This window comes from Plectropomus leopardus, chromosome 22, assembly GCF_008729295.1.
Source record: "Plectropomus leopardus isolate mb chromosome 22, YSFRI_Pleo_2.0, whole genome shotgun sequence".
Taxonomy (NCBI): domain Eukaryota; kingdom Metazoa; phylum Chordata; class Actinopteri; order Perciformes; family Serranidae; genus Plectropomus; species Plectropomus leopardus.
In genome coordinates, this window is record NC_056484.1 from 7,051,895 (window position 1) to 7,067,839 (window position 15,945).

At 40.2% G+C, this 15,945-nt stretch overlaps 1 protein-coding gene across 1 annotated transcript in view; it reads left to right on the top strand.

The window, feature by feature from the left end:
- The window catches only part of LOC121961353 (ankyrin repeat and sterile alpha motif domain-containing protein 1B-like), a 283,009-nt gene that overhangs the window by 144,137 nt on the left and 122,927 nt on the right, over positions 1–15,945 (top strand). Inside the window, 1 exon segment of the mRNA XM_042511305.1 lies at positions 1,011–1,167. Coding sequence (XP_042367239.1) covers positions 1,011–1,167 — 157 coding nt within the window.

A 15,945-nucleotide genomic window follows, 5' to 3' on the forward strand; every position in this document is an offset into this window, starting at 1 on the left:
CATCAGTTATCAAGTTAATGAATTAAAAGATAGCCATTATATCTCAAATCGTCTATGTTACAAAGCATATCTACTAAATGTGAAAGCATTTTGCCATGCAGATCATTTTTAGCACATTTACCACATTAAACTCTTGAGTCTAAAAATGATGGACTCATTTTTCCCACATAAATCAACATACGATTGCCTGACTTTTCTCTAATCTTTGCCAGTCTCAACAGTTTTACAGCAGATGAATGTTGAGAACTTGAGACAGCTCTTTCTTTTCTTTTAGCTCCAGCAAAACCCCGTTGATCACACTTATCACACAGAACAAAACCCAAAAGTCCTGAAGGGACCTTTGAGAGACTCAAGCATAAACTCACCCGAATTGAAAAGCAGAAAAAAAAAGATTCAAACTTTTTACAGCCTTTTATTTTCAGTGTTTGCTTTGAACTTCGGTCTGAATGTTTCATGATAATCCAACAGTGTGAACGTGGTCGGACTTGAGTGCTAGCCTCGAGCTGAACTGAGAGATTACTGAGCTGATGTGTTTGGTTGTTTTCTTTTTGTTTCTCATGATGCACCTCGGGCAAAGGTGAACAAAAGGAGATGGACATCTCTGGCCTTGGATCGACACTGTTTACCACACATTTGAAAATCCACATCAAACACCTCTTTCTGCTTTTCTTTTGCTGAGTTTTGTATTGCTGTGTTTTTTGCCTCTCATATACAGCTCATGAAAATCAAAATAACTCTCAATTGTGCATGTGAACTCACTGAGAGGGCTCTTTACTTTGCTTTCCAAACACTATTTATCAGCATAATGCATCATGTATGGGTCTGTTTGAAGGGATAATAGGCCAGTGTGCCTGTGGTGCATAATTAATAATGTAATTAGCAGTTTGTTTGTGTTTAGCTCAGTGAATATAACACTGCTGGTAGTTCCTTCTGAAGTCACTTAGTTATTGGATATGTTTAACAAATTGCACTCAACATATGTCCTTTTTTTCTTTCTGTTATTCTCCCAGGATTCAAAGCGTTCAGCAGAGATTGTAGCCTCTCCATCTCTGGATGTTTTCCTGCCAGAAGACGAGGACAACCCGTACGAGTCCGTGACCACAGCCGTCACACGCAAACCCTGCTCGCTCGATATCAACCACCGGCTCAACGCCTGTCCTCGCAATGGTAGGGCAACACACTTTTTGATTTTGCAGTCAGTGTGTGTCACCTGCAGTTTCAGTTCAGATGATGTCTGAACACCCACGCAGTTTCCCGGCTGATTAGACCTCTGCTCAGGTTGGAGGTGGGCGGGAGCTTTTTAGGTCACAAAACTCCATCTAAGAATGATAAAGGTGAAATTTGTCCTGATCTAACAGGTGCAACTAAGCAATACATGTCCACACGGTCCTGAACAGAGGTCTAATCAATAACTAAAAACACCTGTGTGGGTGTTCAGAGGCTTTTAAAAGTTAACTTGGTCTTGCAGTTGTGACTTATAACACATGCCCTGAACAACAGCAGACAGAAGTAAGAAACATACGAATAAAGTAAGATAGGTGAGGATTGGCTAATACTAAAAGAATAAATAAAAGTAAATAGACAAACAATATAAATTATAAATTAAGATAAATCAAGATAAAAGTATTAACATGGCATAAGAAAATCTGTCAGATTTCAACCATCCCACTGTTTAATGTCCACTCATAGTCCTTAATCAATTTATTTTAAAATAGTTTCAATGTAATAGTGTCCATAAAAATGTTCTACTAAGTCTCTACTCAAAAATATTTGATGGACAGAAATAATATATCTATCAGAACTTGTTGCATAAAGGAGTTTGAGTTATATGTTCAGTCCTCTCAAAACCCCCTAAGCAAGGTTACTCCTTTATTTCGACATTTGCTTCAACTAGATTTACAAGATGCAGTTTGTAAACGGTGACTATGTAAAACTGGCTCAAACTTTAAACTGCAGAAAGAGTCAACGACCAACAGTTGTTTTTAATTATTGCATAAAGAAACTGCTAAATTGAACGGGTGATGTCTGGATCACGACCATTGCTGCCATCATCTGTTTTCTTGACCATCTTTTACATTATTTTCTTTGCACACACTCTGTTTTTGGTCCTTTAAAAAGTTTGCTTAAAATAATCTGACAGAAGAACATATGGTGCCTTCCAGCGTGATCATGTTTACTGTGTTCACGAGCAAGAGTCCATATGAACATCCCGCTGTTGCGATGATCACAACTTTAGCGGAAGACTTGAACCACCTGAATGCCAAGCGTAGTGTTGATTCAACATTAACGCGAGTTTCATAGCAACAAACAGGTGTGGAAAATGTGGGTGAGAGTGAGAGTAATGTTGTTTGGGATACATTGTTGAATTTATGCCTGCAGCAGTGTTTGGATGGGATTTATTTCTCAAGGGGAGGGCTGGCGATTTTCAATGTTTCTTCCACTGATCAGATGTTAGTTTTCCCATCCAATTTTTCTGTCCATACTCCAGTATTAATTACAGTTCAAAATACCTGCTGTTTATCAGTGTGCTTGTTTGTCGTCGCATATTCTAAGTCTCCGCCGGACAGACACCTTATCACCTTTTGAATATCACCTTAAAAGTGGAACGCCACTATTTTGCACTTCAAAGTCTGTTTACAGGTCTTTGGGAGCACAACTAGAAACACAGCTTCAGAGGAAACTGTGTTAAGTTCGGTAAATTGCTTCAAGTGAGGTTAGGAATCCAACCTAAATGTCAGCAGTCGAGTAGTGTAATAGAGAGCCCCAGAAATGAGTCTGAAAACCTGGAATTGGATTAGCATTTCAGCACCTCTAGCTCCCTCGTCTCACAGTGAAAGTGTTTTTTCAGTGGTTTTTTGGTTAGAAGCCTTTACACACAAACTTTAGAGCCTTTCAGGTTTTGTTCCAAGACATAAAATACTTCAGTAAACACCTCACTCGCAAACTTTGAAGGTTTCATGCGTCTTAAAAAAGGCGACTGCTCACAAGTGGCTAAATAAAACTACAGAGCGTCATCATCAGTTTGACAGCCTCGTAGCAGTGGGGACGTGATCGCAGTTTGTTTTAGGAATAGCTTTTTACTTCTGGCGATTACATTTAGGCTTCAAAAATCCTAAACGTGATGTTCATTTGTGGAGATTATCTTGCTGAACAAAATATGTAAGAATCATAAGTGTTTGTTCGCCACAGAGCTTATTTTCTGCAATCACCCAAAATTCAACAGAAAAATCCCAAAGGCTTTTTGAAGAATGTTAGTTTCCAGGTCAGCTGGCAGAAAAACTTCATCTCTGGGGCTCTGTATGGGTAATGCAGGTTTTGACAAGGAAGAATATTGTGTGAAATAAAAAGGCCATATCTATGGTTCTGCTGCGTTTATTTTAATACTTTTGTTTTTAAACTTGACACTGAAACAGACGTGCAGTGCTAATTCAGAGGCGTAGTCTATTAACTCAGAATTCTGGTTTGAGGCATTTTAAGGCATTTTGGCCGTCTCCATCATGGTTTTTGGAGCTTTAAGTAATCATATTTGGATAGATGAGTTGAGCTTTGGAGCAGTATGATGTGACTGAGAGCCTGAGGACACTCCCCACAATCAAAGTGGCCCGCCCGTAATTATGCATAATGTTAATAAAATGTAAACAGGTAAGTTATACAAAAATGAATCCCCTATACAGCTGTCATGAATGTCATGAAAGGATGAATGAATTTTTTATTCTTTTTTGTTTTTTTCTCACTATTACGGGTGGCACGAGCAGCTGTACACACAACGCTGACATATTGTCTCTTTATAAGGTCAACACAGTAAACATGTCAGCATACAGTTGTCTAATTACACATCCAGCAACATTTACATTCACTTAGAGTCGTGTTGCCAGCCATCTATTAAACGTAAGTACAATATTCCCTCTTCTTTTAGCTCTGTTTATGTCTTAACCAACTCCTGATTGTGTTCCAGGTGACTGATAGTAAAACCAAAGCAATGAGCTGAAAGATGCTAAAATGCTCTGTAGAGCTCAAGGGAGGCTGATAATTACCTGTGAGTGTTGCTTTGATAATCTCTCATTCTAATACAATGCGCCGTCTGTGCTTTGATACCGGTATAAATGCATTCACAATGATGAATTTAGCTGCAGAGAACCAGATGAAATACCAAATATTTCATAACCATCTCTCCCATGGAGTATACATTTTGTCCAAATAGGATTTTACAGCTGAAGTAACTATTCAGCGCTTTATTCTCGATTCACTTCACTCCTCCACCCTCACTCAAATGGTCTTCAAAGCTGTTTTCAGTTAAGGATTCAGAGTGAGTTTCTCCTGCAGCCTCGGACCTCTCAGCCGATCCTGTTTTTTGTGTCTTGTCAGTTGTTCTTCGGTCTGCAGCGTTTTACTTCGACACCCACGACAACAAACACCCACAATGTGCTCTTCCCTTTCACTCAGTTGCTCCCATAGCGATGCTACACACTGCAGGTTGTCACGGCAACTGCATCACCGGCTGGTGAGTCACCTGTATGTTGCTATGGGAACTGCCTTGCTAGTGACACCCCCCCGCTCCTTCCCAAACCAACCGACACCCCCTCCCTCCGACAGAGGATACTGTAGAGACTTGTTTTGTGTGTTCACGTGTGTCTTGTCCCACGCGCGGCTGTTGCATCTCGTCTGTGATTGGCTGCGGGACGGAGGAGAGTTGAACCGTCCATATACAGTGAAGAGTGTGTTTGTGTGAACTGGGAGGTTAGTTGCTTTATGTCAAAGTGTCTTTTGGTGGAAAATTGCTCCACTGACGTAGGTGAGCAGTGTGGGTGTTGTGTTTGTTCAGAGCTCTCTGAGCGCTGTTACCTGGCCAAATGAGAGAGAGAGACACTTAAACATGTTATGTGGGAGAGAAAAAGAGACAAAAACAAAAAGAAAAAGTCAGATAAGACAGGAATGGTGAGGGAAAACACCATACATTTCCATGTCATTGCAAAAAATGAGTAGAAACGCAAGATGTCTTAGAGGCTGCAGATGCTGTCAGACTGTAAGCAGAGGTGAGAGACAGAGAGGGGGCAGATTAGACACTCACTCCACAAAGTTGGAGGGTCGTCTCAGGCTAAGTCATCTACATGAATGTAAATCTGTGACGCAGCAGGAGGGAAAATCCTGGATTCCTGCTTTGAGTCCAGTCACATGTCGAGCTAATTGGACATGGGCGTGAGTCAGACGCTCTTTATCTGCCTCTGAGAGGAGGCATACGATGATGAAGGAACATAGGGAAGGAGGGATTGAGATGAGAGGGAAGAGAAAATAGAGAGAGAGACTTGGTGCATTACACTGCAAAAAATAATCTTTCTCAATAAATCAACTGGTCTGTCAGTGAGTTAAAATAGATCTTCCTCTTGGCAAGTGTTTCATTGTGCATGCAGGATGAAATAATTCATTTTTTTACCCCACTGAAAATCATCTTGTTTTAACATCATGTTTCACAGTCAGCTGTTTTTCTTGTTGCTCAGTTGAAATTAAACTTAAAATAGTTTTGGGATGTTGCAGCAACAATACACAGCACTGTAGTTAGGGCACAGATAGAGTATCAGTATATATGTAAGTAATAACAAAAATCTACATATTTTCATAAAAGTACACAAGGGTCACTGCATGTCTTTCACCTGACAACCACTATGTGCCAAGAACATAAATTAGACAGAAGGTCTGAAACATTATTGTTGAAGTTGAATTTATGTTACCAAAAACATTAATTTCAAGTGGCTGATGTGTTTTTTTTCCCTAGAGGTTTTTGTTATTGTAAAATTGGTCTTTATTGCATGCCCAGTGGCATTTAAAAGTCTATAAAAGTCTTAAATTAAACTAGTCTTAAGCTGTAATAACCCTGGCTAGAAAACCAATCTAAATGCAGATAGATTCATTATTCTATAGCCATTATAATGTGCAATTGACATTTACTTCAGAATGATCAGTTAAAGCAAAAAACGTGTCTATTTTCACTGAGGTGACTTAATTAAATCAGGTTTTAATGACTTATGGCTTAATGATTCAACTCTTATTCCCACTACCACACTTTTTTTGATTGTTTTGCCATTAAATTATTGATAAAATATGTATTAATCATATTTGTTAAGCAAAGTCAAAATAGTTTAAAAGAATGAGACTGCTGTTGATCTGAAGTAACATGTGGCTACACGGGTCCTGTCCCCTCTTGGCTTTATACCCAAAAGTTTCCAGCAGACGATCAGCTGATTATCATGAGACAACCAAGAGCAGGGTGATCAACCCAAACATAACAGGATGAGGAATAAAAACATCCTAATCAGAATAAAGACAGGCCAGTGTTTGTCAGGAGGCTGGTGGATCTCAGAGGTAAAATGATATTTCTGACATTAGTAGCAGACATGGCTGATGCAGAAATAGCCCATAATAATTATTTTTAATTGACCCCACATTTTCAGTCTGAAACAAGAGGCCGTTAAGCTATTTCAAGAAGTTTCTAAATAAGCTGAATGTTAGTATTACAACAGTCACAGTGGGCATTTTACCGCAAAACAATATCATTTACTGTAGATACTTTAATTATGATGTACTGTCAGTACTTTTTACTGAAGTAGGGTTTTCAATGTGCATCTTGTTTAGCCTTTTAACACCTGGAGCAACTTCACTTTTCTTGCACTGCTTTCAGATGTCTTTCGCAAGTATTTGAATTCAAAAACATGGGAAAAAGATAATTGGCAACATGTTAAGAAATGTTCCACTAATTGCAAATTTAAAAGCCAGGGGAAACTATAATTATCATAATTACATATTTTAAATTATTTTACAGGGTTGTGATTTTTAAGCACTTTTTTGTAGGTGTTTTCTTTGTTTTTTCTTTTAAACTTTTTTTTTTTTTTTTTACTAATTTTCATGAAAATTTCTCCTACTTTTTTGTATTTCTTGCTAATTTTGGGCTCATTTCTTCTTTAGTTGCCCATTGCCTTTATCCCAAGTTTTTGAAAGAAATCAAGCCAATTTGCTCAGAGTTTTAAGTGGTGAAAACTAACTCAGCAAAATTGGTCTCTAAATAAAAACGTGGGGCTGAAGGATTTGCGGAGATGGATATTTTTTGCAGCGTAAACCCTGCCTGATATCCACCTGTCCTGTGCTGCTGGCTAGTCATCTGCAGCTACGGGCTGCTGCAGTCTCAAACCGGAAGAAACAGAGACACTAAAGCGCTCTCTGAAGCCTCAGATAATCAGGGCGGCTTTATCAAAATCCATCTGGTGGCTGTCACTCACACCAGCCGCTACACAAACACCAGCCGCTACACAAACACCAGGGACCTGTTGTCAGTGAAACTGCCACCCCAAACAACTTCCTGCTTTTTCATGTCTCGGCTTTTTTTTTTACTTTTGTCATCTTCTTCTTCCTTTGGTCCTTCTACAGCTTTTGTCCTGAGATCTTCTATGACCTGATAGAAGAACCGTTCCTCTTTGTTATATTCATGAAAGATTACATGGGAATGTTATGCACGATATCCCATTGCACTACATGTCCTCAACGTGACAACTGTCACTTCTGACAGTGAATAAATTGAATTCTCTCCATTGTTATGCGGCTCACGCTGAGTACAGACTTGTGTGCATAATCCTGCTGCTCAATGAGTCCTGAGGCAGTCTTTTTGTACATTAACTAAGGATTATACTTATTGCATTTGAAGGATTCTTTTCTGAGGGAATTTTATTTGCTACAAATGAGGGAATCTTTTACCCCCTGCATCTTCTGGCTGCAGATATATACTGTATTTTGTGTTCATGGGTTGCATGCATTAAATCTATTCTACAATACATTTGCACAGATTTTGACATAAAACTGCATGCTGGTCTTTTAGGAAAACAGATTTAGCTTTCGGTTTTAGTTTCACAAGCAACCATTATTTTATTTATTGATTTTTTTGCCTCCACCCCGGCAGTAGTCGAGGCCAGAGGCATTATGTATACCGATGTCTGTATGTCTGTACATACATCTGGCACATTCTTGTGAATGTGATATCTCAATAAAGCCTTGAGGGAAATTCTTCAGATTTTGCTGAATTTTGCACATTTTGGTGGTCAAAGCTCAAGGTCACTTAGACCTTATCAGTCTCAATCTTGTGAAAGGGATATCTCAAGAATACTTTGAGCGAATTTCTTGAAATTTGGCACAAACCATGGAGTAGGCTCAATGATGTGCTGATTAGATTTTGGTGGTCAAAGGTCAAGATCACAGTGACCTTACATTCGCCTCATTCTTGCTAAAGCAATATCTCAAGAACACCTTGAGGAAATCTATTCTAATCTGACACAAATGTTCACTTGGAAACAACAATGAGCTGATTAGAATTTGATGTTCAAGGGTCAAGGTCACAGTGACCTTGCACTCATCTCATTTTTGTGAACACGATATCTGAAGATGGCCTTGGGGGAGTTTCTCAAATTTGGCACAAATGTCCACTTGGATTGGAGTATGAACTGATTAGAATGTAGCGGTCAAAGGTCAAAGGGCAAGGTCACTTTGACCTCATACAACATGTTTACAACATGTTTTTGGCCACAACTCATAACCTTGATTGTCCATCTTGAAACTGCAGATTGTATAGACCCTCTGTGTGTGAAGCATCCATGTTTTCACAGACATGAATATAAACTGTAAGTGCAACTTGACTGTTGTGCGGAGGCATTCCACTGCTTGGCGGTGTATCTAGTTTAAACTTCTTCTCATTTAATGTTTCACAGTAGACATTTTGGCTCATCATTGCAAGAAAAGCAGAGGTGTGACAGAAAACATTAAAAATGACTGTATTCCATTTAGGTAAGCTGGTTCCAGCATCCTGGACACCTGTGTTTTTCCTGCCAGCTTCACATGTCTGCTATGAATAGATTTCTCACCAGGATTGTGAAACCGAATTCAGCCAACATTTTTATTATTTTTTTTATATTTGCAACTGTGCTTTTTCTACTGTGACATGCCAAAATTTAAAAACAAAAGAAAGAAATAGAGGTGATGATGATAACAGTGAGCTTTCAAATTAGTGACACATGCACTTGACCCCAAACTTCAGTTTATTTGATAAGTGTGAACACTGTGTACCACCTTTTCAAGTGTAATTGTGATCGTCGTACCGGGACCAGGTCCACTGGGAAAGGTGGTCTCGAGTACGATCTATGTGCAATCTGTTATGGTACCGATCAGGTGCAAACACCAACTGTACCAAAAATACTCACTGCATAAACACCCAGATCTGGCTTTACTGCCACCTTTGACTTGCAGTCTGAGCTTTAGCAGTAGGCAGAGACCTCCACGCCCGACAGCAGCAGCTCCTCCAGTCAGAGCAGAGCTTCGCCTCACTGCTCAGTTGCTTCCTGCTGATGATGCTCCCCGGGGCGGCAGTGTCCGTCTGCAGCGCTCTTTTCTAGACTATCGCACAAAAGAAATGTCACAGATGAAGATGCAAGTGTACTCGGGTACAGTAAGGTAAAAGCTGAGCAGCAGGGACAATTTTATGGATCAGTTGTACCTCACTTGAAAACGCTCTTAGATGCTTACTAGCATAACTTGTGCAAGTATTAGCCACAACTCCATGATTATTTCTTTGTTTTCAACTCAAGCTTGCACCATGTTTCTATGGTAGCCCAGAATAAACAAACCAAACAGTGGCTCTACATTTGTATTTTCCTGTTGTCTGAGTTGTAGTTAGAAGCTCATCTGCATGGAGCTGTGTCCGACTTACACTGATTTTTAAGGTGAAACTGCTTTATGCAATGTTTGTACCTGTTTTAATCACCTGGCCCGTTTGCTTTGGAGAGGAGGCGACCTCTGCGGATAATTCGGCTCCTGCTAAAAAACCTCCTTAACAACGAACACTGAAGGAAATCCAATCAGGAGAAGTTTCAGCTGGTTGAAATCAGACACCACCAAATTCCCCTAAATCTCACACACCTTTTCTATTCCTATTGCTCAATATTTTGAGATTTATTTAAAGATTGCAGCTTTAACCTGGACATTTCAGATTTTTTCAAGTGTGTTTTGGAGAACAGTAGATCAGCTGTTACAATCGTTCTCCCACAGTAGGTTTGCACCACAGGACCGTGGCGCTGACAGCCAGATTGCAGCAACACAAAAGCATTGCAGGCGAAATGTGATCCCGGAGATAGGAAGACAGGCGACGTAGCGGTGAGGAGCCTCCAGTCACGTATGGAGCAGACAGGGAGCTCAGAGCGTTTCCAAGCGGTTAGAGCAAAAGTGCCTCTTTTCTGCTATCGACTGACTCCTCCCGAGATAAACGCACACTTGTCTGCAAGAGGTAAACAAGCCACTGCTGACGTGTACAACATGAAACTACAAACCTGTGTGTGTCTGTGTGTGTGTGTGTGTGTGTGTGTGTGTGTGTGCGTGCAGGTGTGTGCTCGCTACAATACTTTAAAAGTATTGTGCTGCATATCTCAGTGAACTTTTTATTTATGACAAAATAGGTCAAAACACAGGTAGAGAACAAAAATTTCCAATTTCTGGCAGCAGGATGGCAAACATTACTGTTGTTTTTCTTACTTTTCCAGAGATATTCACTGGATTGTCATCCTAAGGACATTTTATTGGTGTGAAAGAATTCAAAATACTGTTGTACAGAGACTCAGCACATAATGCTGCTGCTTAATTCAACACCTTCATGTACATTTACTGAACATTTCTGCGTATCCAGAGCTCTGATGGGGACTTTTTGTCTTTTATATTCAGTTTACATGTAAAGACCCTAAATTACATATTAAGAAAGTTTTTTTTTATTTGGGTCCCCAGAGGCATTAAGATTCAGACGTTCAGAAGGTTTTTGTCGGGGGTCTAACAAGTTTCAGAAGTCTCTTCCCTTCCAAAACAAATGCATCCAGTGATTTAAACAGTCAAAAACACTAAATAAAGCAGTTTAACGCAATAAAAAGGGGTGTTTCAATTGCTCATATCGAGGAGGGGCTGCTAACTGTGGTGGCTGATGCAAAAACACAAATGCAGTCAGTGTTTGGTTTGTCCATCCTGGACTACAGTAGAAATGTGGTGCAACAATGCGATCTCCATAGACAAGGACCTGCTCCCTTTATAGATAAAAACGGCTCATTCTATAGGAACAAAAACATGGCAATTCTTATTTTTAGGTGATAATACACTCAAGAAAAAAATACGTATTTTATTTTTCCAGTGTATCCCCCTAAATCCGACACACTGGACCTTAAAATGCTTAATTACTGTTAATTATCCTGAGCTACCACCAGAATAATGTTAGAGAAAGAGGCAGCAGTAATGTGGCTTTATCACAGCTGTGCTTCATCCATGAATGAGTTCAGATTAGCCAGTCCCAGGTATGCACACCACAGTTCTGCTACCTGCAAGGTTTCTGCATGAATCTCTTGTGTGTTACTCCCCCCTCAATGTGAACTTCCACCCTGAGTTCTCTCTGGTGGATGAAGCTGTGATGTCGCTGCATCTCGCTCCATTTATCCCACTTAGGCTTAGAGTGGCTAATGGCAGCAAGTAGTAACTCCAGGGCTTTGGCATTAAAAGGGTCGAGGCCCATTGACTTGCTGAAAGAGAGGCAATAGAGCATCGTTCTCTTTGACTGCCAGGAGAAATCAATGCCTGGAACATTTGCAGGCATTTCTAATGTACGATTAAACTTTCAAATATTTTTGCCTAAAAGAAAAGCCTGCTGTTGTTCCTTATTTTCCTTAATGTCAATAAATCCAAAGAAGAAGACCAAAAGCAGCAGTGTTTTTGTTTGTATCTCAACATGACCAACAGTAGTTTCGGGGGAGTGATATTTGCATACATGTATTGATGTATCTGTTCCTGCTTACCGATGGATATGTGTAGGCATTTGTTTACGTATATATAGTATATGTATATATGCAGTGCATTTATAAGTGATAGTCCTATTACTATTATTATCTGAGTAAGATGAGTACATTTTTTGTATTCATTTATTTTCTCATCTTATTTCTGTATTTATTCATTTTGGTGAATAAGCAGGGCCCCCCAAAAAAGGCCCTGCTGTCGATCCAGGTTTCAAAGGGTTCACTCACTAACCCTGTCGTAAAGGTTTTTTATTTTTATTTTACAGACGCTCAGTATTTGATCATATTTGAGGCATTATACAGCAATATAAGCTGTAATTTTTTCACTCTGACATAGAAGAGAACATGTGAGGGCAGCTACACACACACACACACACACACAGACACACACACACACACACACACACACACACACACACACACACACACACACACACACACACACAGAGATTCAGTATACATATGAAATGCTACTTGTCAGAGCAGCATAGAGGCAGAACTGACAGCCTGAAGAACACTTCTGAAATTGACAGTTTTGTCTTGTTAGGCGGGTGGGCAGAGGACAGCCGATTCAAACGCTTCCTCGCTCCGAGCGCTCACTTAGAGTCACTCTTACTGTACACACTGCTGCATGCCTGCAGTAACAAGCTGTGCAGCTGGCGTACACAGAGATACATTTGCCTGAATCTTTGTATCACACACATACTGAACTGTGCTGTGTGCTTGGCATGCAGAGAAAATCTGAATCCTGTGACACTTGTTAAAGCATTTCAAGTTTTACATTTTCCCAGCGGCCATGTCTCTTTACACACGCATGAACCTGAACATGTGGCTGTAAACTGTTGAGGTACAATACCCTACAGTTATCAAATCCACGCTCCCATGCATGTGTTATGTGTACACACCTTTATATGCATACTTATACAAGGAGGGCTGAGAGTGTTTCCCCAGGAGTGAGCTCAAGGCAGATCTGAGACACACACACACACACACACACACACACACACACACACACACATTTCACATCCATCATCAAAGCCTCAGTGTTGACAGGCTTATTTACTCAATAGGACAAAACCTCAATCTCTGTCTATATATATCTCTCTGTTGCGTCCTTCCTTTCTTCTCTCTTTCTGTCATTTTTCCTGTTTTTGTTTTATCTATTTACGCCCACGTTCAATCATCGATTCAGCACCAGGCAGCTCTTTATGATGTGTGTCTATTTGTATGTGTGTCTGCAGTTGTGTGTACTTTCGCAACTCCAAGCGAGTGCTACTGTCTCTGCACATGCATGCACACACACGTAGACATATGTGTTGATAGATGTGAGAGCATGCTGTGAAGCTGTGTCACTTTCCCGCAAGGACTGGTGTGCATGTGTTTTTGTTTGTGTGTCTCTGCGTCTGCAGCCAGACTGCTGAAATTCAAAATAAACATATGACGGAAGACTGTGGCAAACTCTGCAGAAGGAGCAGACACTCTGTTTTAAACCACCGTCATGATTCAGCTGCTATAATTAAATGAGATTAAGTTATTGTTTAAAAGACAGGATGTACTAATGAAGGAAATATGAGGAATTAATTAAGTTTCATTAAATTTGTGAGACACATTTTTAGTAATTAAAGGATAATTCTAGTCTGTTGTGTCTTTAAATGTGCATCATGAGGCATGAATGCTGGCAAACCTTGGTCCTCTCTCATCCGAGTTTAGTTTTTTTCAAGGTTATTAATAAATCTCCAGTAAACTCCACTCTGCTTTCTGTTGCAATGAGGATATATTTGTCTTGCTGCAGTTTTTAGTGAATGAAATAATTTTTTTTTTTTTTTTTCACGTCATGGAAGTCAGATCTCATGTCTCAGACATATCTTCCAAGAACCTTGCACTAAAGCCCTATTTGCATTGGTCAGGTGCTGATTATTTGTCAGTTATGGTGTGAAGGCTCATTTAATCAGGATTACAGAGGTCATGAAATATGAAAAAGTTATTAAATAAGAAAATTTGTTTTCCAGGCCTGGAAATGGTTCGGTTTTCACAGAATATTTTGGAAAAGTTTGGATATACATTGTTGTGGCTGTTTAAAAACAATATGTATGTAAAAAATCCCGAAACATGCCTATTGTTACATAAAAAAATGTAAAAAAAAATTGCATTACTGATTTAAAATTTAGCGCTGTGCTATGTGACCATTGTAACATCAAAAGTATCACTTGATACACATAACTGTGCAAACTGTTGAAATATAGTAAAATGTTCCATAATGTATGATGTCATGCATGTCATCCATCACGTCATCTTTCTAAATTTCGCTCTCCTGGTAGATTAGAGCTTGCTTTTTCTACAATGGGTCTCTATGCTTTTTTAGCCTTCTGAATTTGCACCAAAAATTCTGTCAGAACTTTTTAATTGAGAAATTGTCAGCGCAGCCTGCATAATTCTTAAGTGTAGGGCTTCCCCTTCAAAGTCAGATATTTGGATGATCAGTTGGAGACCCTCAGTAGACTGAGATGGCTATCAAGTGGAGCAATTGTTTTTTTGTTTCTGTGCAGTGTACTGGGGACGTTATGGTCCTCAGATTTTGCTGTGGAGTGGGTGCTCTTGACTTTCACACTACTCTTTGATATGACGAGCTGCAAACATGCAGGCAGCAGCACAGAGGAGGCAAGATTAGAGACCCTCTGCTTAGAAATGTTGAATTTACAGCTGACAGCATCTTAATATGATAGTCTCTGGCTTTTGTTGATATCTAGTGTCTGCAAAAAATGGTGTATATTTAGGACCCGTCCCGCAGCCAACAGACCGGCCATTATGGGGAACAGAGAGGCTTGGATTACACACACAGAAAGTGTGACCTCGTTCTCTGCTCAGGACATTATTACTCCACTATTACATATCCAGTAGTGGTCTGCTGCTATATTAATGCTCTGATTGTCATATACATTGTTTTTAAATGCAAATCTCCTAAAATTCCAGGCAAATGTAAAGGTGCTTCCATCTCATTAAATTGCAGGACACTGAATCACCATTGGTGTCATCATCCAAAACATCAACAGCCCCACTTTTTTTTGTTTCTGTGTTGCTTTGTTCTTTTTGAATATGTGAAAAAAAAGATTTGTGGGAGTTGTGAAAAGTCACACGTTCAACTACATTCAAACTTAAAACAGCAAGAAACACTGTGTGTGTGCTAATGAATCATTCATATACTGCATCTTTAAGCAACAATCCCTCCACAGCAAATATGTGACTGCGCTGTTACTGATAGTGATGTCATCCTGTGTGTGTGTGCGTGTGTGTGTGTGTGTGTGTGTGTGTGTGTGTGTGTGTGTGTGTGTGTGTCCTGGCTGGATCTCACCATAATTGGATGATATTCTGCCGTCTGATAGGATCCATGTAGGCAGGTGGCAGCTGACAGAAAGCCACTGTTATGTGCATGTGTGTGCGCGTGTGTGCGTGCATGGGTGTGTGTGTGTGTGTGTGTGTGTGTGTGTGTGTGTGTGCGCGCGCGTGCATGCGCACGTGTGCGCGTGTGCGTGCGTGTGCGCGCGTGTGCGTGCGTGTGCGTGCGTGTGCGTGCGTGTGCGTGCGTTTGTGTCAGCAACTCTGACAGCAATATTTTACGAAAGGTGTGTTGGTCTGTGTTTTGTGTCTCCTCCAGCTGATTAAGTCAGATGCTCTACCCCTCTGAAATTTAACTCAGGCTACTTCAGCACGTCTCTCTCCTTTTTTCCCTTCTTATTTTATTCTTGTGTTTCTTCTACTCTCTGTTAAATGATCATACGCAGGGGAAATTAGTTCCGACACTCGTTCTGCACTCAGCCGCACACACTCGTGTGTGTGAAACACTGAGACAGCCATCAAACTGCACTGGGCAGCCGTCATATTTTCCTGGTAGCTGCCCTCCCTCTCTTTCTTACATCTCTTTGATTGCATGATTAGGTGGGCGACACATTAGGTGTTGAGCTGAACCCTCTTTTTCATTTCTCATTTTAGCCAAAATTGCACGAACGAGTCAATTTTATGCCAATATAACATAAAAGCTTGCTGGCTGGCGCAGCTTTACAGTCACTCTAAATCTTCTCCTTTTAAAACTCAAGCGACC